The 24,386-nt window shown below is 34.1% G+C and overlaps 1 protein-coding gene across 1 annotated transcript in view; it reads left to right on the forward strand.

The window, feature by feature from the left end:
- LOC105462477 overlaps positions 1-24,386 on the forward strand; it is a 189,587-nt gene that overhangs the window by 93,490 nt on the left and 71,711 nt on the right. Inside the window, exon 4 of the mRNA XM_011709100.1 lies at positions 18,156-18,280. Within this exon, the coding sequence (XP_011707402.1) occupies positions 18,156-18,280 (125 nt within the window). The remainder of the gene's footprint in view (positions 1-18,155; positions 18,281-24,386) is intronic.

A 24,386-nucleotide genomic window follows, 5' to 3' on the forward strand; every position in this document is an offset into this window, starting at 1 on the left:
CGTCAAAAAAAAAAAAAAAAAAAAACAGAGAACAGGGGAAAAATTCACGAAAATTGCGGTGAGGTAAAGCTGAAACGTTAGATGCATAGTCGACGCTAATTGAAATGTCTGATGAATTATTGATTGATACTACTGATTATACATATATTAAAGTATAAATTCTAAATATTGGTAGAGAAATAAATTTTTTTTAAGTTAAACTTTTATTTAATTTTATATTGAGTATATTTCATATAGTTCCGAAACTTTTTAACGTTTTATGTTAAACATTTTTATAAACAATTTAATTACAATATTGTAAAATAAGATTTACATAACAAAAAATACTGTGTGTGTATTCGCGCGCGTGCACGCATATGTGTGTACTGGCGACTAACACACAATAAGATCATAACATTTTGATCGGGAAAGTTACATTTTGTTATATAATTTTTGTTATTTAAAGGAATTATGATAATGTTATACAAATTTCAGTCACTTTAACGTAAAAGAGTGTATCTAGTGAAAAATGAAAACATTTTTTGTTATTCAGCCAATATCCACACTCAAACTCTGCGAGCCGCATTTTTATCAATCTTTAAAACACAGTTCTTATACATGAAGTCGGAATTCACTGTAATTAACAAATTAAATTGATAAGCAATTTAATATTTTTGATGCTAACAAGCATCTATAAAAATCCGCCTCCTCCAAACCAACAAAAATGCCACGTGCAGCTTGTGTGTGGCTAGATATATTGTAACAATAAAAACTTATTATACACACCAACATCCGTGTCGACCGCGTTACTTCATTATTTCTGATTTATTCTTGGGAGTCTAATTCCTTTCAATTTAAATTTATTTGAAAACACTTTTCTTCTTGAAATACAGTTGCAGGTAATTAAATAAAATGTGTATCGAGCTTTCGTCGTCCGTTCAAATATTGCTACTTCCATTCCCTTTCTGTACATGAAATAACGTCGGGCAGCCACGCGTGCAAAACCGGTATGATCGACATACGAATAATGGCGAAATTCACGGATGAATTACATGGCGCCAACCGAACGTTTGGAATTCTCGTTTATCAAATACGTGACGTCTTTAGCCGCTTAAATTAAACGAGCCCGTTGTAACTACTCCGAATACGAACATTTATCTTCGTACAGTAACCGGTCCCCCTGTTTCTCCCGACGTGCCTTTAGATGCCCTTTGCGATATTCGTTTTTCGTTATGTCAAACGGCACCCCTTCTTCCATTTGCATGAGATCCTTAATGATCTCGATATTCATCTTATTTAAAGAGATGCGAAGAAAGAAATATGGGAGAGCCTCTTGATCATTAAGCCCACTTTACATGATTTATAATTCGCGTGAGATTTCAAGATATAAAATTCTATTTATAATTTTATTTACCATGTATCCAAATAAAACAGGGTTTTAAGAAAAAATGTTAAAAAAGTTTAAGTGGAGATTTCCCAGATCAAAATAAAAAAAAAGTTTCTCTAAATGAAACATGTGTCCGACAATTCAAAGTGTCGTTCAAAGGTATAAAATGTCAAGAAAAAAGTTAGAAATAATGAAAACAGAAAGTGAAAGTTATTTCAAATACTTTTATAATAGAATTTTCCGCGCTGTATTTACTTTAATCATAGAAGTAAAAAAATTTATTAAAATTCTTGGCAAGAATGTTTGTTGTTTAAATAATTAATGATTGATTAAATTTGGGTTAAGATAATAAACATAAAAATCAAATTGTCTCGATAACAATTGTTCTTAAAGATTTTAGAGAAAAACCTTTCCTTTTGTCTAAAAAATTTAAAAATTACAATGAGGACAGAGTGAGCAAGTTTACAAAGATAATATAAATATTTATGAGCAGAATAAAGGTAGCTATCCCTTTCCTTTTAACCTTTGACAACTTTTCTTACGCGACAAAAACTATTCCTAAAATATGATTTATTAGTACTAGTTATTCTCTTAATATTTCAAATTTTAATGTACAACAGTCATTATTTTATTTGCGAAAAGTATTTTAGCCACACGTTTTAGGAGATCGTCGTTTTGGAAACGAAGTATATTTCTATTTTCGGACATATATTTATAAAAATTATTTTTTTTGTTTTGAGAAAAAATCTCTTAAATTTTTACATTTTTTTAAGACTTGTATATGTATTTTAAAGTTAACTTAAAATAATCTATAATTTACGTGAAGATTTTAGAATATTTCAAAAATTTTAATTACAATTTCCGCGTGCTATTTTATAATTTGATATACGTGCAGTATATTTTCACATATATGTGTTTAAGATTAGAAAGTAACGCGTTAGACTTGTAATGTCATTAAGGTTACAGTTCCCTTTTTAGTAACGAATTTATAACGGCGTTATAGTGTTGTATTAGTAGCGGTGATGGTAACATAGTTATAATTTTTTTGATAACGATAATGAATACCGTTACAGTTCCCTTTTTAGTAACAAATTTATGACAACGTTATAGTGTGGTATTAGTGACGGTTATGGTAACATATAGTTACAACTTTTTGGTAACGATAATGAATATTATCATTACTTTTATCGTTATTTTGTTTATATACATACATATATGTTTATATATATATATACAATATGTACGAAGTGAGTATAAGCGAGTTTGAAAAGAAAGAAGCGTTATGTTGTAATTAATCGCAATCATATTTCCTATCAGCTAGTGACTAGTCAATTAGCAACATAAAGCAGAGTCTTTGTCATTTAAAAAAAAAATCATTTAAATTTCGTAAAAGAATAACGGAAAACGCGTGTGTAACGACGCGTTACTTTTCGAGTAACGATATAACGTTAACGAGTAACAAACTTTACTTTTTTCAATAAATAATGTTCAATGAATAATGAAAAATGGCAACAAATTATTTTTTAAAAACATAACTTTTTCAACTCAGTACATTTTATGTAATATGGTAACTGTTCCAATTATTGCCACTTTAAGCACATAATATTGATAAATATGTTTACACTTCAAAGCTTTTCAAATACGTAGCAGATATTATTTTTTATCATTGTTTAAGTAAAAACTTTAATATACATAAAATAAAAGCAACAAACTCAAAAACCAAATTAATTATTTAAATATAATAAAACGAATAAAATATAAGGTTTAATATACATAAAATAAAAGCAGCAAACTCAAAAACCAATTAATTATTTAAATGTAATAAAACGAATAAAATATAAGGTGTTGTACCTATTACTGCCAGTCAATTTCTAAATACTGCCTCTCCTCCAATTACTGCTCCACGTGCCAAATATTGCCTCCATATTTATTGCCCGTCTTTGTCAGTTCAAAGTTGGCAGTAATTGGCGCGAATAGGTTATATATTCACGCATAACAAGACTCATATACTGCCGGTAGTAATACAGGCAAATTTGAAATAATTGTCCCTAATGTTGCTACTTCAATAAATGAAATTTAAAAAGTAATCCATTACTTTTTTATGTTTATTTTATTGAAATGTCATTTAAGCATTATCATATAATTGCTTTAATACATAAAAATTTATATATAAAAAAATTTATATATAAAAAAAAATTAGTATATAAAAGAGAAAATATTCCACGTTGGCTTGCTTACTTTCAAAACATGTAGTTCTGTTCCGCTGCCGCTAAGAAGAGGATAGATTCTACATGCTCAGTGACATTCCTAACTTCTTTAATTATTTTATAAATATAAATCTTATCCAATTTTTCATATAGTTGTGCTTATGCTTATATAACAGTCTCAGTTTAACACTAAAATATTTTTAATATATAAAATGCTTTCATATTGTTTATTCTAATATTACAATTGAAAAAAGCAGCAGTAATTGGGACACCGGCAGCAATTGGGACAGTTACCCTGTGTGTTTTTAAAATGTTTTTTTTATGTTACAAGATTCATCAAATTATGAATAGAATTATATTCTAAGTTTATAGACGTGAATTATACGGATCGCCCAAAGCGGACGTGAGAGATCGAACGAAGAAATGAGTTTTTATGGTTTTGACGAAACACGTGATATCATGTATCGGAATGTATTGAAATAGGAATTGCTCGATTTCCTTATGCTGAACAGGTTGAAAGGAAGCCCGTGGGTATTTCCGCGCGACTCCCGATATTTTCGGAGATTGGCAATTCGCGTCTGCGAAGGTATAGAAAAGACATCTATATAACGTATCGCGCCCTGCAGGGCGCGCAATATCAAACGAACATTAGACGAACACAGTCGGAATTTTATTCGAATTAATAACGGCGAAACCGACCGCTTGACGTTCGCTACAGCTTCTTCGTGCTTTCGGGGGATCAAAGACTTAGTTTAATTAGAAGCGTCGTCTATCTGCCGCCAGGAAAAGCGCCGGGGCGCGCTTCAAAGCGCGGCCATAATCCGCGCGTTAACGAGCCTGGCGTACTAAAATCGTTACTTTGACGCATCGCAATTATTTATTGTGACGAGAGAATCTGCTAAATTGGCTTCTTGCGATCTACGGCGAAAGACACCCTGCGATCAAAGCGCGTATTTACTTTAATCAGTCGGCGGAGGATCGCTACGCCGCGTTTACTATTTGAGAGGATTAACGCGAATCCGAATGTCGTACGAGTGTCTGCACTTAAGTGAACGAACGGCGAGGAATAAATGTGCCAGCTGGAGAGGATTGAAAAGGCGATTTAATAAACTTTTCATAAGAACTTGTCAAATTAATGTACACATAGCAATTAATCCGAAAATAGATTATTGGGAAAATAATAAATTTTATTATTTCTTCCTTGTGATTATATAGTTATAAAATGAAACGTATTCTCGGTAAATTTTAAATATTACATCTTAAGTTACTTTGAATAATCTATCTGATATTATCTTCAATATAATATTGTAGAAAAAGAAGAAATTGTATAATGGATATCCTGGTATTAACGATCTGATATTCTTTCTCCTCTTATAATAATTTATCTCCGCATGAGAGAAACAACAAAAATAATAACTGTACAAGTTTTATATGTAGAATTAATGCACATAGTTGAATAAAGTAATGTACATAGTTGAATGAACTTTAGTTGCAATATTTTATAGTTGGTGCGATTATAAAACAGTTTATTCAATTATGTACATTAATTCTACATGTAAAACTTATACAGTTGTCACTTTTATTGCCGCCATTATACTATGTTTTTATTCTCTGAGTGCATAATATATAGATTAAAAACATACTTGTAAAAAATCAACGGTAAAACATAATTAAATTTAAATTTGAAGACTCAATTAATTATAATCAACGGAAAAACAATAGGGGTAAATCAAGACTAATAATGAAATGAACAAATTTGAGTTATCTAATAAATTCAAATATATTAATAAAATAATCCGAATATATTACAAAAACAATACGGAATGTTTCAACGTAACTAAATCCTTTTCAACCGCTAAACGCTTACATATCTAGTGACAAAAATATGGTGAAACTGCATACGCATGGAAAGAACGATTTTGCTGGAAGGTCAAAATTGGATCTAAAAATAATTTTGTTGCACGGAAATCAAAATAATTTCTTTGGAAAGTAAAAAATGATAAGGATTGCTGTTAAACATTTTGATATTTTAACAAATCAGTTAGACTTTCCAACAAAATTATTTTCATATCCAATTTTGACCTCCCAGCAAAATCGTTTTTTCCGTGTGCAGTCGTCATAATAATATAATTAAAATTAACTTAATAAAATCTAATTAACATGTGTCCATAGATAAAATATTGTAACGTCAAAATGTAAGAATTATCCATTGATTCATCGTTAACGGAAGAAATTGCGCTCGACCTATCAGTGGATCTTACGCGATGAAGACGTTACAATAATATAGACCGAAGCACAAGAATTGTATCGCCACTGAGGTGAGGCTCCGAACGTGAAACGAGCTGTTCCCACGAAAGCAGCCTGTCCTTTGCAAAAAGCAAGGGCATCACACAGCCGGAGGTCAATAATTTCGGGGAAGATGCAACGCGAGGCAAGGCGACGCGACGCGACGCGACGCGCGACACCGGGCGAAGTGGCACTTCCCGCGAAATCCGAGCTGCTACGCTCGCATGACAGTGTGCTGCGCCGCGCGCGCCGCGTCTTCTGAAATTTCACGCCGAAGTGTAAGATGTTGTAAGCTGAAAACGCGGCGCGCGCGCGGGACGGGGATACATTAGCGCGAGCGTGACGCGAACGAATTGATCGAGTTTGTCGGGAATTACGGGAGCAACGGCGATAACAAGAACTTTTAAAAATATATCCTCTTCCATGGAGCTCCCTTCATTTTTGCAATCACGTCTCTCTCTCTCTCTCTCTCTCTCTCTCTCTCTCTCTTCTCTCTCTCTCTCTCTCTCTCTCTCCTCACCCGGCTTTCTCTCGCAAAGATTTTTTTTTACAAAGTAAAAGTTTGCTAATTCGATTCAAATTTGAAAGCTGCCAGCTTGCCATCGACTGCAAAATTAAGGAAATAGAAATGGAAATGTTTCTCAATCCCGGAAATTGCGCGACGTTTCACTCGTCGCGCTCTTTGCTCGTTTCATCTGAGAGAGGATTGACACAAACAAATAGTGATTACCGATCGATTTGTATAAAAAGAGTTATTGCGATCTTCCTCTGTCTCCTCGTGTTTTACATGTGGATTTACATATAAACCTCGATGAGACCCTAATGAATCCCAGGCACGAAAAGAGCGCGCGAGGGGCACCTCGGCGCGTGCGTCGGCGACACTGCAAACACGCGTCGGGATTAGCGAGGAAAAAAAAAAATGATTCATCGCGCAATAATAGCCCGTCGCGGCCGATTTACGCGAACGATCGTATACATATACCTATACGCGGCCCGGTATTAACGCGCCGGAACGCGAATTACAAACGAATAGCCGGCAATGGATGCTGTGTATACGAGTGGCGTTTAAAGTAGCGGGTAATAAAATAAATCGAACGCGCGGCGATTAATTCGCGGCGGGGGGTTATTATAGCGGCGTGGTGGGCGCGCGAAGGGACGCGCGCGCGTAGGTGAGCGGACAGAGAGTAAGGGGAGGGGGGGGGGGAAGAGCGAGCGAGAAGCGAGAGGGTGAGGGCGACCCTTTTGCCGTAAATAACAATAAAACTCTATTAATGTGGTAGCGCTGATAGTTACCCCGGCCTGGCGTCGAGCCAGGGAACATACCGCGTCGGCTATTCACCCCGCGAAATACATGCCGCCCCGTACCTCTCTCGCGGGGTGGAAGAGGGTTAGGGTGGACAGCGCGCGCGCGAGCGTCCGGACGTGCGGCGCGGGGACGTGGGGCGGGGGAGAGAGAGCGAGGGAGGGAGGAAGGGGAGGAGGGGGTTGCGCTCGCATACCGATCCTACACCCAGCATGTAATGCAGAACGGTTATGCGGCATTACGCACCGGGATAGGCACTCCGAGACTGGGCAATGGCGCCGTATCACCGACCGGCCGCTCGTCAAATTGTCCGAATTGGCCCGGAGCAAACGTAAGGGATGCTTGCGGTCGTTGGCGCAACGCGCCCTGTGATCGGCGGTAAACGGTCCTTCTCCCGTTAGACGAGCGTTTTTTTCCCCCTCCCCCTCTCGTGAAGGTCACATGTCGTAGCTGGACGTACGCCCCGTTCGTGATGGGGAAATAAAAGAGAGGCATTGAAAACGACTAGTTAATGCCTCGGTGTTTGATATACGGATGTCTAAAAGATCGAGAACGTTACTTTATGGAAGCAACACGGTACCGTTGTCGTCGCTTTTCGTAAAACTAACGAATAAACGGTAACTCATTATTTTTCTCGTTACTAATATTAAAAAGTAATGCATTATACTGCAGTTATCATTACTGAAAGAGGAAAGTAATGAGTAGTTTGTTACTTATTTTGCAATGCTATATAAATGATAATACAGTTTTTAATTCTAATAATAAAATATTAGAATTTAAAATTGCATTATTTACTAATAAATATTAAATATAAAAATCAATATAACAATTTAAAACTCTAAATTAATTTAGCAAGCTTCTTTTCTATTAAACTTATTTAATAATCTTTCTAACTTCTCTTTTTTTAGTGTACACCTACGAATCTCTGTAGGAATTTAGATTGTACCTCAAGAACGCAAAGTTTATTGAAAATTTTTATTATAATATTGTTTTTAAACTTCAATGTTGTTATTAAAAGTGCACCTTTTCCAATATCCACTACCAATACTGAAAATCTATAATTCATATTACATGTACTATATAGACTTTTAGTATCGTTAGTGACTATCGGTATGCAGTCTAATATAATATAAAGTATAAAATACAATCTCTTTTAATATATTTTAATTTAACTAAAATATTTCTAATCAATTAAAAACAATCTATTGAATGTAGGTAAAAAAAAGGGAACTAAAGTAACGATAAAAGTAGATAATGGCTAAATTTGTTACAGTACTGTAACTATAAAAATATAACGTATTACAGTCACTATTACATATAGAAAAAAGTAACGATCATTTATATTTTTTATATTAACGTGTTACTTTCCAACCCTGGATATATCATATCGCAATCTAATACAGAATATTAAAAGATAAAAGAGTCGTCCACGTATTAAATTAATTAAAATGGGAATATGGAATTCATAAAATTAGACTTTTATTTTATAAATTAAAATTACTTTCGACATTACTTGAACTTATGAATATTTAGAATAGATATTAATATGAATTCATTTAAAAAATGAATTTAACAAAAAAATTTTCATGACACTAATTTTTCAACTTATTTCTCCAAGATTAAATTTATAAAATAAATTTATCATATATCAAATTTATCTTCCTTTTTTGTATTATAATTAAAAAACTATATTTCAAAAAATATTATAACAGAACTAAAATTTTAAAAATATTAATTTTTTGCAAAATATAAAATAATTATAAAGAATATAAAAGTTTTATATAAAAGAGACTTTTATATAATTTACCATTCCATTATAAGCAATGATAATTGCAAAACATTAGTTTTGAGAGATTATCAGATTTCATTCCTTAAAACTCAAGAGATGGGCCTGTATAAAAAAAATACGTATCCGTTACATATTTTCATGTTTAACAATATATTTCAAGAAGAAACAATTCAGTTGTATATAAATCTATAAATCGTGTAAGTGTATTTAAATACTTTTTATATTGAATTATCAGAATTGTTTTTTATGTAATTCGTATTTTTAGATGGCCAAAATAAAGTATGTTATAGTTTCATGTGCAGTTGTATAGTCATCATATATGTATGTGAAAAAAATTAATCTATGCACTTTAGGTGATTTGGGAAGCACGCAAGGATTTGGGTTTATTTTTTTTCTTGCTAAATCTTACTTGCTGAAATCCGAAAATCATAATTGAAATTGTCTCTGTATCCGAGAAATATTTTTTTCACATTTTAAACAGAAGAAAGCAATGATTTATTTTATCACTTTATGATTTTTTAGTGCAAGTAAGAGCAATGATTTTAATAAAAATAGATTAAGAGAATTTCGCTGATAATTTGACAAAGTGATAAAATAAATTATTGTTTTCTTCTCTTCAAAAGTGAAAAAAATAGTTCTCAGATACCGAGACAATTTTAACCATAATTCTTGAATTAAGCAAGTGTAAAATTGAGTAAGAAAAAAACAGGTAAATCCAACGATCTCTTTCCAAACTATCCAAAATGCATAAGCTCCTTCTTTATAAAACAAAGTTTACCGTCTTGATAAAAGCATATTAAAAACCTGAATCTGAAACTTAGGCACGTAAAAAATTGAGAAACTTGGACATTTGCCAAACTGTTTAAATAAGAAAAAAATTTTAATGTTTGATCGAGGAATGGCATATAAAAAAAGGTTAGCTTAAGGCACGAGGGTCGGGAAAGGACGTGAAAAAAGGATCGCGCGGAGGCATCGGCGCGCCGGAATAATCCATCCTCGGCCCCTCGAGCGAGCGTTTGTTTTCCCTCGATTGCTATCGAATCGAGGTGGAAACGATATTTGTCGCCCACTCGGAAAGGAACTTTCGTCTACCTCGTCCTCGAGGCAGCCCGGCGACGTTCCGCGATCTCGGAAAGTCACGGCGATTTTTCCTCACGTACTTCCAAGCGAGCTTAATCGCGTCTTAACTACACGCCTTCAATGAATTTTAACTCCCTCGCACAAAATCATGTCCACCATGTTCACACGACAGAATTCATAATTCAAGAGTCTGGACAGAGCCTTAACTTTTTAAACATTGCTGACATACGAGAAAAAGACTAACCGCAATTATTATATATATGTAGGTATGTATAAAATTTTGACCATAAATATACAGTACAAATTGATGTAAACATTCTATCTCTAATAAAAATAAATTTATTGAATTTCCAAGACAAATAAATTTTATAGAAAAATAATATTTATTTATATAACAATTTTAATATATTGTCAGTTCTCTTCTCATTTTTATAATCGCCTTTTTATCGAAAAACGCAAAAAAAAAGAAAATAATTACGTATTACCGCTTTTTCCAAGAAAATGCAAAAAACAAAAAAAATTTCATTAATAAAAGTGCAACAAATGCAATTGAGAACCTTTACTTACGGCCGAGGCTGCACGTATGTACATCCTTTTATAAAAATAATTCTGCACCATTTACGAGTTCGTCATTTTTAAAACATTAAATTGCTCTCTCTTGAAGTCGCAGACTCGGTCAAAAACCTTTCGAATATTTTTGCGCCAATTCAATTTTTATTGCAAACGTTTGTACAGCTTATTTCTGCACTCAGGAGATTAACCGTACACAAAATTCCTGGAAAATATCACATTCGCGGAGACAAATAAGTATTCGAAACGCGACGTCGCAATCGATTCGGCGCGGAGTTTACCGGAACGCCGAAAAGCACGTCTTGCGAGACTTCTCGATTCCAGTCGCTCTGCAGGGAGCAATGCGCTTTATTACGGTTAAACAGGCTGACCGAGCAGTATATTACCGTGGGACGGCTCTGATTTATTGCCTAGGCAGGTTCTGCCAGCCCACTGCCCAATATCCATACCCGGGTCCCATCGGCGAACAACGCCCGGCCGGCGCGGCGTCCCTATTCCCTCATCGCCGCGTCGACGCGTAGCTTTTCTCCTCGCCGACCGAAACTATTAATTCCCATCTCCCGCGGCGACCGACGCCGCATAATTCGATTCTACGGTATTACCGCACGGCGACGGAACTGCGAGACGACGCGCGATTGCATTGTGGCGTGCGCAAGCCGAGAGTTTCGAGCTTTACGCTCTGAAACCTTGAGTTCCAGAAGCGCCAAAAGTGAGCTTAATTTCGTCAAACTGTTCCGCCGGCGCCGTCCGACGGTCTCTCGATTTCGCGTAAAATCACTTATTTACCCCGACACTACGAAAAGTTCATTATAACGGGGTTCAGTTTCGATTAATTAATAATACTTCTAGAATCAATTTTGATATAATTAATTCAATTCTAAATAGTCGATAAGTTGTGTCAAAGTCAAGACTAATATTCAATTTATACATAACTGTATGTACGGTACAATACAAAAAACAACCGAAGAGTTAAAATATATAGATACATAAAATATATATTAAAAATGTACAGAGTGTCTCATACTCAATGGTACAGCGCTTGTGGGGAGATAGTGTGGACCAAACTGAACAAAAAAGTTCTCTACCATTTTGCGATCTTCGCAATAGTTGAGATACTAATCATTATAAAAAAATTTACGCCAAGTATACACAAGTGTATCGTACATAGATACATCTTATTTAAACCAAAAATATTATTTTAACAAATAAAAGTTGTTCAAAAACAAATACAAGATCATACAAATTGCCAAGTGATCTGATTAAACATAGAAAGTAGAGACAAAAATATTTTATTCCAAATCAAAAGAATATTTTTTAAATAAATTGTTTAAATTATTCAAAATTATATGCAGCAAAAGTTTAATGCCATTGTCTTTCCAAATAACTTTAAGTTTCGTAAAACAAAGTTATTAAAATGATCAATAGAATCATAGTGAAGCAAAAACTTGGCCTTTATGTAAAATTTTTTCTTTTTTTAAAATGATTAGTATCTCGATAACTATTGCGAAAATTGCAAAATGGTAGAGGACTTTTTTGTTCAGTTTGGTCAGTTCCACACTACCTGCCCACAAGCGCTGTACCATTGAGTACTAGACACCCTGTATATGTTAACAAAATACATATTAGCGTTAAAAATTTTAAATGAAAACACATGAAATTCCAAGGTAGAAATTATCAAGACAGAGATCATTTAAAACATGTTTCAAACATATTTAGTGTTTCAAACATATTTAGGATTGAAAATTGTTATTAAAGATCTTTTAATAAATTTAATAGATAAACAAACTATGGTCAGTTCGTTTCTTTTTTAACATTTCAAATTCTAAAGATAACGAAAAATTTTCAAAAAATAATTATCTAACTTTAGATTGTTACTTTATTGCCTAAAAAAATTAGAACTTATAATATATTGGATTACATAGAAAGAGCTGAGGAAATTAAATAGTTATTATTCTATAATAAATAAACAAAATAAATTAAATACTAGTCTGCAAAAGAAATTTGTTGTTTTTATATAGTGCAAAAGAATTTATATTTGAAAGTTTATTTATATAAAAATAAGCATTATAAAATGTAAAATTTAGTCGCATGGTTTAATATATACCTACACATATTTTCGACATGAATGGCTGTTTCTATAAAAAAAATTATCTAAATTTATTACTGTGTCCTGAATTTTTAAAATTATACGGGGTGTTTTATGATTTAATATAAATTGCGGGAGCATATTCCACAAGTGAAAATAAAAAAAAATGAAATTTGATTAGAAAAGCTTTTTTACAAAGTTACAAACAAATATTGAAACGAAGTAGGAAACAACAGATTTTTCATTGCGCAGAGTATGAAAATTTCGTGTACAAATAAGTCGAGCGTGTTCATCTCATTATGTGTATTTACGTTATATTTATTATCTAAACGATTTATATTGTTTTATAACTTTGTAATAAAGCATTTCTCAATGTCAAACTTTATAACGTTTTTTTCTTCATTTTCATTTATAGAACATGCTTCCGTAGTTTGTTCGTTAAATCCTAAAATATTCTGTATAAGTATACTTATAAGTAATATAAGAATTAATATAAAATAATTATTATAATTTGTTGTAAATTAATTGTATTATATTTCAATATTTTCAAAAAAAAATTTGAAAAAGAAGAAACTTTTGGTAAGTTTTAGAACTATTAAAAATATAGGCAGACACGTGTACATATCTAAAATTATTAATATGAAAACCTAATCGAAACCACAAAGTTCACACAAAATAAATTTTCTTTTTAGAAACGCCAATTATGACAAATAATTATTTCTCTCAATCCTATAATCCTAATTTCTATCCTAGTTTTATTTTTACAGCTTTTTTTATTACAAATACTGAATATCTGTGTTAAATTCATTCGTCAGTCCAGATTTGCGGTTCTCTATTATGAATACTTATGAATACTGAATATTTGTGGATTCAATATACGGATCGTGGGAGAAATAACACGGTCATAGAGATTCATAGAGAATCAAATCACGCAATCAAAATTTAGGCGAGTACAATTATTAAAAAAATAAAATGACGCGCAAGAGGATTACGCGATAAGCACCAAGAATAGTTGTATCTGAAATTCTTCGAATGCAAAATTACTAATGTGTAGGAAGTGTATTTAACAGTTTTCAAAAGCGTTTCAATTATATTTCACAAGTTCATGATGGTTGATTTCGAGAACATATATTACTGCGTGCAACCAAAAAGTCGAACTGACAGCTCTTACAATATTTACTCTCACAAGAGTTTTAGTTCATACACATACAGAGTGTCCCACCTCTACCGGATTTCCTTTTAAGGACGTGTTCCTAAGATCATTTTGAGACGAAAATCCTAATACAAAAATGTCGAGGCTATAATACTCTTCAAATTATAAACGATTTAAGTTAACCAATATTAGCGGCTGAAATTCGCGCGCTCAGGCACGGTACATCCGATGGCTCCTTTTTCACATATCAATACACGAAACTAACTTCGTGACTAACTAACCTAATGACTATAACTAACTTAATATATAATAAAATAATACTTAAACTTTATAGAAACATTATGTTAATAAATTTAAATAATAAGTTTGTTTAAATATTAAAATTTAAAATATAAAATTTAAAAATTCACGATATTTTGCCTATACGAGCCTACGGCGAAATTCTTTATTTTTTCACACCCCGATAACGGCGTAGGCAAAATATCATGAATTATTTAGGGCTATAGTATACTTTTCTATAAAGTTTAAGTATTATTTATTAAGTCAGTTATAGTCATTAGGTTCGTTAGTCACGAAATTAGTTTCGTGTATTGATATGTAAAAAAGGAGCCATCGGATGTACCGTGCCTGAGCGCGCGAATTTCAGCCGCTAATATTGGTTAACTTTAAATCGTTTATAATTTGAAAAGTATTATAGCCTCGACATTTTTGTATTAGGATTTTCGTCTCAAAATTATCTCAGGAGCACATTCTTAAAAGGAAATCCGGTAGAGGTGGGACACCGTGTATATTTGTTTGTGTACGCGCTAATAAAAGAAACGAGATTTTCTCTGCAAAACTGCAGTGTTTAAATTCCTTTCATTCTGTTCACTTCCTCGTTACAAAATAAACAACCATTCAGCTTCAGCAACTTGTCGATTGTTATCCTATATGCTTTCGAAGTTTTGCGTTTCTTTTTTTTTTTTGTTTTGTTCCTCCGGAGGATCCTCGCGCGGACTTACCGAACTTTTCTTGTTAAATAATTCCCACGATTCGACTTTCCGATCACGCGCGAGTGCCGCGATCGTCGCGATATCCAGATATGCTCTTGGAGGGCCGTCGAGAGCTCCGCGCGGAAACAAGAGCGAGCCCGCGCGACGCAATCGACGGGAGCCGCGCCGTGAAATTGCCGCGAGAGATCGAGACTTAAACGTCGGAGCGCCAGGTCGATAGGCGGGCTGCTGCACGCCGCGCCGCGCCGTTACGCCCGGTATGCCCCATTTACCCCGATAGCTGCGAATACGTGTATTATAGCGCCGCTTCGAAACTCGTCCCTCGCGGTGGTCGCCCTCCACCTGCAAACGACAATCCCTCGCGATGTAACGACTCGCGTTCCTCTCTCCGGGGGCGCGCAGGCTGCAACCGCGCTACGAGTGGCGGAGCGGAGTGGGGAAGGGAGGGGAAGGGGGAGGGAGGTTAAGGGTGGAGTATGGCAGGAATTTCGCGAAACGCTCCTTGGAGTTGTAGACACCCGTCTTCGCTGAATTTCCAGCGTGGGAAATGTACTCGATATTCCTCGCGGTTTTCTCGTCGGCGGGTTTTTCCTCTTCTTTTGGAATAAATTTGAATTATAGACGAGACTGTTGCACCGGTTAGAACGAGACGTACTCGTTTCTTAATCCTTTTTCCTCCTGGCCGTGGCATGTTTCGAGGCTGCTGGGCTTTATCACGTGATGGTCGTAATGGATCGAAGATTTATGAAAAATAGTGTCGAAACGAAGCAATTGATTTATTACTCAAACTGGAGTACCATAACACAGAATCGAGATACGAAACGAATATTTGTGTTTATAAAATTCATATTAGTGTCTTATTTTTCTTGAAGCTTAATGCCCAACGAATTCAGAAGTCTTTCCGCGCAATAATTTTAGTGATTGATTCATCAGGCATGTTTTAATAGCTGCGTTCAGCAGAAAAAGCGATTTTACAACTGTTGTAAAATTCTTTAATATGATTGGTTTATACATTTAGATCCACGAAGAACTGAAGGCAAGAACGAATCATGTTGAAGAATTTCGCAACAGTTGCAAAACTACTTTCTCTGCTGAACGCAGCCAATATGTTGTCTGTATGCACTGTAAAAAAAAAGGTAACATGTAAAATTATAACAATTATATATAAATAATTTTAACATCCACTATTAAAAGAGTATACTTGAGCTTACTTCACCTCAGCATACAATAATCATAAAAATTCCTACTAGATATTGAAATTTTTATATAAATTTCAATATTACATAAAAATTAACTATAATTCCACTTTGCGATAATCTATAAGTTTTACTTTTCTATTTGCTATAGGAGGTCTAACTGGAATTATACTCTCTAATTCATCCCTTGATATTATTCTTCACGATATGTACTATGTAGTGGCTCATTTCCATTATGTCGTCTTTATGGATGCTGTTTCTGCTATTATTGCGAGATTTATATTCATTGATTTCTTATAATTTTAAGGTTTACTTTAAATAATTTTTTACCTTAATATCCAATTTTCATCTATATTTATCGAAGTAAATTTAATGTTTCTTTCCTCAACATTTTCTTGACCTAAACGGTCTCGACAATATCTGATTATCCAGACTTCTTCATGAAATATTATCTTCTCAATTGGATCTTTAATTTCTATATTAAGTTTAACACTCCTAATATTTATTATTTAAAAAACCTTAATTAAACGAAAAATTATTAACATATTTAACATATCTAAACGAAAAATTATTAACATACCTTTCTAAAATTATTAAAATGACAAAACTCTTATCCATCTTTTAATCATATAATGAAATTCCCTTTATTTAATTTTTAATACGGCAGAATAAATGCAATGAATTTAAACTTCATTTATAAAGTAAATCTTTCATTAAAAATTAAAATACATGACTAATTTCTTTACAGAATTCTAATTTATCACCTACATCTTCGTAAGTTAAAAGGAATTATAAATACAGTTATTTTTTTTATAATATAATTAAATAATTTGTAAAAATAAAATTTACAATTGAAGTTAAGTTTATATAAATATTTACTTAATAATGCTGCATTTACTAACAACTTTGAATTGACATATTAATATTGAATTAGAAAATGCATTAATGCATTAATTTAATTAAATTTATTTTTTCTTTTTTTAAATTTATTGCAAATAAGTTGCAAATAAATTATATACAATTTTTTTTACATTACAATTTTTTTATTAATCTGTTTACGAAAACTTCGGTTATTGTTTCGGAAGTTTAATCTAGCAAAGGTATTTCCATATGTTAAGTTTTGTTAGTTGATTTTATTAGAATTTACTCGTTATCTCTTTATTATCGATATATACGAACGTAAACATCTAAATATAATATGTCTAATATTATTATGTTAAATAATGTTATAAAAATTCGTACATTTACATAAAAAATATAAAATATATCAAATTATCTTCAAAATTTTTTGTCCAATATAAAGATATATTTACACAATTAGGGGTAAAAGTAGGTTACTAATTTTTGTAAAACTGCACAAAATTTTAACTATTTCTACTATAAATTGTGCAACTTTTATAGTGTGTCACATTGATCAAAACTTTCAGATCAGATCGCTCGGTTCGCACAATTACTGCTCGTAATTAATTCTACTCAACGATTGTAAACCTGTTACGAAACGGCGCAACATACGAACACAGCAGATCAAATTTAACATAATATTTCAATTTTACTTCTTTTTAACTAAAATTATCTTTCATGTAAAGGAATTAATGGAATTTGTTAATTTGATATATTAATATGCTAATTCAATATCAATATAGCAATTCAGTCTACAGAATGCATACCCGATAAATTAAAAATACGACACGGAAAATCAACTTTGTGTCGACGAAATCTTAAGTGGAGGAAGTTGCGATAGATAAATCGCGATATTCATGATAGATATCGTCCCGCCATTCGCTCTCGGCGCTCGTAAAAATACTCCCGATCAATTATTCCTGCATTTACGATTTTTACTCGTAGCTCGAGACACGTGAAAAAATAGTAAGACGTAAAAGTCACACTTTAGCACCCTAATAAGGCTGCTATAAATTGCCATCGATTCCAAGAACGGGGTTGCGGCAGCGACGGGCGGACAGCTGCTGCGCCGTTATCGAGTTTCTCTTCTTTCCCTAGGAAACGCGATGTAGAAGAACATTTAAAAATAACGCGCTTAAAATGCGCGGCGTCGCGGATGCACAAATGAGTCGCGGACACCTCCTCATCCTCAATGACTATATCTAAAAACGTGTTCTCTTGTTTCAGGATCTCCGCGCCGTTCCAAGTGGTCGCCGCGGTTCTGATCTTCGCCGCGACGATGTCGGCTATGATCGGCCATTGTTATTCCGATCACAAGACCCTCGTAGCCTGCGGACTCTTCCTTCTGAGCGGTAAATACGTCATCGAACTTCCTTAACCGCGTACCTATATAACTTTAACTTCGAATTTCGCACCACGAGTCAACGTTGGATACTCGAAGCTTCTATTTGGTCACACAACTGTTATTCTAATGGGATTTTTTAAATTAATATTAATTAGTGATCACAATTGAAGAAATTTAAGAGTAAAAATAGTAATTCCTCTAAAATTAACATTTATATATTAGGATTTTATAAGGAAATTTAAAAAAATCTGATTAAAAGAATTATAAAAATGACTTACCGAAACGCAAAATTTCATACAAGTAACGTTCCTCATTGGGCCGCCTTCAATTTGGCTCATATAGAGTCTTTTATTTAGTATTTGTTTGAAAATCTCTGAATGCACGAATATTTATTACAGACCAAACATTTTTTCATATTTAATTGACACGTAAAAAGCCGCAGAGTTATTCATTAACTTGCGATGAAAATAACGTGCCAAAAACGTCCCGTAAAATGTCAATAAATATTCGGATTCAGTCCTTAAATCTAATTCGCTAGAATTCACCGTCGTACGAGGCTACCCGAGAGAAAACCCTTTTTCTCTTGTCAGCCATTCTCTGCGCTCCATCGCGCCGTATAAACGATCAAAGTAAAGACGAGTGGACTGCCGATAGTCCCGATCAGTGTGCATTGTCCGCGTGGCACAAGGAATCCACCATTGTTAAAATCCGCGTGATCTAAAAGGCTCGCGTGTCGTTTATATCACACAAGTCGCGCAATTCTCGGGGTGATCAACGGCCATTGTTGGCCTCTCGCTGGCGAGGATGTGTACCCGATACACATCCGAGGATCAATCGATCCCACGTGACCAGAGAACGAGCTGGTTTACTTCATATAAAAGAAGGTGGAAAAAAGCCATCGCGTTTCTTCCGTTTTTTCATCATCTCCTATTTCTTAATTCGTTCGCGAAATAAGCACGCGTTTGAAGACGCGAGAATCCGATCAGTAGAGAATTTTTTTTTAATTTTAAGGCGATGCTGGAAGGTCGGAATTGCCGACACATTGCAGTCGTAAGGATTTCTTCGATATGATAGAACGGAATTGACAACCCTTTTACAGGATTGAAATAGACATCAAATGTATTGGGGGGACGAAGCAATTTGTAGACAAAACGAAAAAAAATTAAAAAATTACATTTTTTCGGATCGTACAGCTGTCACTTGACGTAAACATTTCATTAGTGTAGAAGTTCTGTAGCTCATATGTACAAAATGCTTACGTCTCCCGATTCGGATTACATGAGCAAATAATACAAAGTCTTTTGAGCGGCGATTGAAAGCCTATAAGAAAAAAGAAATCTTTACGACTATAATTTATGGTAATTCATACGCTTAGCTAAAGTAAAGACAGCAGAAAATGTGATTAGCAGTAAGTGTCGGATTTTGCAACAGATATATGGCACTTCAATAAGTTAGATAAGGACATTGCACGTGTTTGAGTAAAACAAAAGATATTGTAAGAAGTTCATTTAGAAATACTACTGACACCGAAGAGTGTGTTTTATCGATCTTGTGCAAATTTTTCCAACCTTCCAGCATCGCCTTAAGGGGGTATTCTAGTCTAGAGACCAAATTTTTGCCTCTAAAAATGCTATTTTTGCGAATTTTTTTAAAAAAAAGTATAAAGTTTTTTGGGACGGGGTTTTTTCCTATATATTTATACATATTTGAAGGATGTTTCAAAATATTTGTATTTGAAAATAACTATAAATAAGCGCTGTATACAATATATACTGAGGTCATGAAAAAAAAAGATTGGTCCACGGTACTCATAATTCCGGTTGTTCTGCTTATTTAAAACAAAAAAATTAAAGAAATTCTTAATTAGTATAAATTTGGCTATAGCTGGTACCAGAACATAAATAAAATATTAAAAATTTAAAAATTGACATTATTTTAAAAGTTAATTTTAGATTTTTACCATTTTTTTCAACTTTAAAGGGTTGTAAAAATAAAAAAAAACATATTTTGACTTGATCGAGGTAGGGGTTACAGCCACGAATATGCTGAAGATGTGTGGACAAACCCGAATTGATTGGTCAATTGGTTTTCGAGATATTATGGGTACCAATTTGAAAAACGTGGTTTCGAGAAAAATGGGTTTAAAGTTTTTTGTACATGATTTATAGATTGAGACCACTCTTTATCAAGTGCTATGGCCGGTATTCATAAGTCGATTTTTATTTCAAAGTCGTCTTAAGTAATGTCTTAAGATTCTAATACGGCTCTGTTATTGGCTTGTAACATCTTAAGACTATACTTAAGACGATCTCAAATATAAGAATCGATTACGAGTACCGGACTATAATTTTTTTAATTTTGCGAATCGGGTTAAATCCTTTTGCAGACGTATTTTCCATATCAAATACTTGCAAAATATGTAAAAAAAATCGATTTTTCCGATCCGCTAGACTAGAATACCCCCTTAATTTTGACAAATTTTTAAATTTTTAGAAATCGCAAAGAAATGTCAAAAGTTATATATTAAACGTTACGTTTTGTTACCTTTGGTCACGCGACTTTCAGTTTAATTTGTTTCCTCGCCATCACTTCACACATTCAGCTCTAAATGTTAAACATTTCTATCGGTTTTGTAATAACGATCCATTACGATAGGAGCGCACGTACCTATATTTGGCAGCTCGCGACCTACCTCTACTTCCCCCGACGACTCAATTCTCGGGGGTGATGTCTCCATTCACGGCGAGATGCACACGTTCGCGTTGTAAAGGGGGGGTGGAAATGATCTATCTGCCTCCGTGGTTATAGGGATCCTGCGGCGGATTATACGGTTGAGATCGGGACGCGCAGCCAGTCGCCGAGGTACGGCGGTGTCTTTCCCATTTCCAACCCTTTCAGAACGTCGCCCCGACCCTCCGGTATATTTTACCCCTCTCCCTCTCCCCCAGTTTCGCGTCCCTCCTTCCTTTTTCTCATCCGGCAGGTGAGTCGATATCATGCGCGCGGCATGATTCAAACGAAATCGAAATTCGGAGCAAGAGTGACGTGGGGAATCGAAAGGGGAATGAGAATAGGTGAGGTAATATCGTCGCGTGGAGCTCGAATTGATTTCTTCACGGAGGGAGAGATGGAGGGGGGGAGGAGGTTTTCAACATTTTAATAAAAACCACCCGTGGTTTTGTCGTCCGTGCCGATGAAGGATAGCGTTGCATATATGAGGGTAAAGTGGCGTCACGTGGACCGCGCCACTTTCTTCCTCCGGGGAAGCGGAAAACATTCTTTCAAAATATAGCAAACATTTTTTTGCAATCCTTCCTTTCTCTATGCGCCATTAATTGTGCCCGTAGACCTAAAACGCTCACACCACTACTTATTTTAATGGCGTATTCTGGATATTGAAATGAAATAGGAAATCATGGCGCGAGAGAAAATACCGTTTTAAAAAATAAGCGTGAAATTTTCGTATGAAATCTGTTACGTGTCAAACGTAAACACATACATCGATTTGCATATTGCTAATCAGGAGACATGGTAGTGGCTTATTGGTGTCAAGTGTTTAAATAAAAAAATTATATTAAAAAAATATAAATAAAATTATATATACATATTAATATATGTAATATGTATATGTATGTGTATGTATACAGGATGTTTCAGAAATAGTTGGCCGAACTTTAAGAGCATATTCCACTCATTATAAGATGATGAAAAAAGTCATATAAACATGGGTTCGGAAATGCTTCCTTTTCAAGTTGTAAACATTTTTAAAATTTGAAAAAGTATACACTGTTGCAAATACCACTGAGCAAAAATTTCTCATGATGGATAATCCGCTGGTAAGAGAGCTTGTATTCTTTGTATGTGATAGGGATACAAAAGAGCTTCGTTTAATATCCTCCACACAGTTGAGGATGAAACGTTTTGCATTTCTAATGCGATCTGTCTGGTGCTAAGAAAGTCTTAAATAAAGACTGATTCCAAATCCATACAGACCTACCTAATAACCTTTTGTTCACTTTAGAAGGTGAATGGAAGTACAATTCATGAAACGTCGAAACGAGGCATGTCGTCCAACATAAATACAATGTAAATAAGAAATGTTTATAACTAGGACAGGAAGCGTTTCCGAACCCATGTTTATATGACGTTTTTCATCCTTATAATGAGTGGAATATGCTCTTAAAGTTTGGCCAACTATGGTATTTCTGAAACACCCTGTACAGAATGTGTGCCAAGCCATGCCGGGTCTCTTCAACGCGAGCCGCGTCGCGTTGCGAGCACCCGCGAGATTATGATATCTCAATAACGATCGGTTCGACCCAAGCTGTCGATTAAGCCTATTTGGAACTTAATCGGTTCGATTAAATTTCAAGTAGGTAGTTAATCGACAGCTTGGGCTCGATTTGTGTAATGAGTGTTTTTATTTTTTTCGTCTACGTGCCCTACGAGCGGAGATATTTGCAATGCAAAGTCCGAAATGTGGGAATTTAAGATTAAAAACCGTTCATCATGTTATATGACGCGCGGCGAGAGAAATTATTCCAAGTATATGTACTTTAAAACAATCTTTTACGCGAATGCGCTTATATATTAGAGATCCCTGTTATACGCTGCCAAGTGCACCGAGTTACTACTGTGTGGATACGACATATGATCTACGACGAGCCTTACATGTGTAAATTGCAATTACATTAACGGTGTGCTGGAAAATCACGTTCTCTGCACAATCAGTACGTAGATAAAACAGACGAGGGGCGATGCTGAACACAGGTCGATTGAACACGATTATTTTCAGATCAACCGATCTTTTTATTGATTTCACAGAATTATAAATCTTTTTTCAAAATTAAAATATTATTAAAAAAGACGAAAAAATTAAAGAATTGTCGGCTTCTACAGTTCGGCTCGTGATAATTAACATGTGCTGTGTATAAAAGTTTTAGGCTTTGTACGTATAATAAAATAAGTAGTCATGGTTCAAATTACATAAAAGAATGGTACTGTGCTTTACTGATAAGCCTAACCCACATAAAAATAAACTATTAGTGCAGTGAAAACACTACTGAAATGTAGCAGTGTCACTGCTGGTATGAGTAGTGACACTATTACATTTTAGTAAGGGAAGAGGAGGCAAATAGTGTCACTTTAAATTTTCCCTCTTTCCCGCGTCTATTTTACCACTACTCGTTAATAGAAAGACAGTTCTCAAGCATCTAATTATTTTCTGAAAAAGCATGTAGAAATCAAAAGCCAAATATAGCTAGCGGAGAAGTTTCAAATTTTGCATTCATGAAATAAAGTAAAACCTGAATCTTTTTTTGATATTTGAAGTTATTTTCTTAATTGCTGAATTGTTGAATAAAATCTAATCTATTCTATGTTATAACTTATACGGTACCTTTTTCCTCTATTTTGATATAATTCCTAAGCTTGTATATTAATTTTATTTCTCTCAGTAAAGTTTTAAAGAAAAAAGTAGCTCCTGGGGCATAAATAATGACAATTTTTAATTGGGTAAATAATGACAAGTCAAAAAGCTTTTTTAATATTTGAATATGATTTTTCTAATTCATTTGGGATAATATAAGATTAGTCACAAGGCAAGATCCAGAATAAACGTGATTTTTAATAAGAAATACTAGCAAATAATGTTACTACTATTAGCGGTAACCGAAATTCAGAATTTTTATTACAAATAACATCGCGTTCACCAATCAAAACTCCGACTTCCTCAATCCGACTGCTCCAGATTCCCACAAAAAAGCTTCTATATAAACCGCGGGATCGCGAGACTCCTCTCCAGTCAGTCAGTCAGTTAATAGTTTTTTTTTACCTGCAGACGTGTGTTGTAACGTAAGTAAGGTACTCCGAGCTCGTTGTCGGGTGTGCGAACTTAAAATCTGTGCGTGAATCGAAAAAGAACTTACAATTAGAATCTGTGTGCAAATTCTTTGAAACTTAGAATAATAACTGTATAGTATCGAGAATCTGTAATATCCTCACCAAGGGGGACCAGCGCACCCGACCCGGTTCCAGAGTTCCCCAACCTTTAAGATTATAACACCAAGTAGTAAGTCGTTATACACAATTTTATATATATATATATATATATA

The sequence above is a fragment of the Wasmannia auropunctata genome, unplaced genomic scaffold, assembly GCF_000956235.1.
Source record: "Wasmannia auropunctata unplaced genomic scaffold, wasmannia.A_1.0 LD336097.1, whole genome shotgun sequence".
NCBI classification, from domain to species: Eukaryota; Metazoa; Arthropoda; class Insecta; order Hymenoptera; family Formicidae; genus Wasmannia; species Wasmannia auropunctata.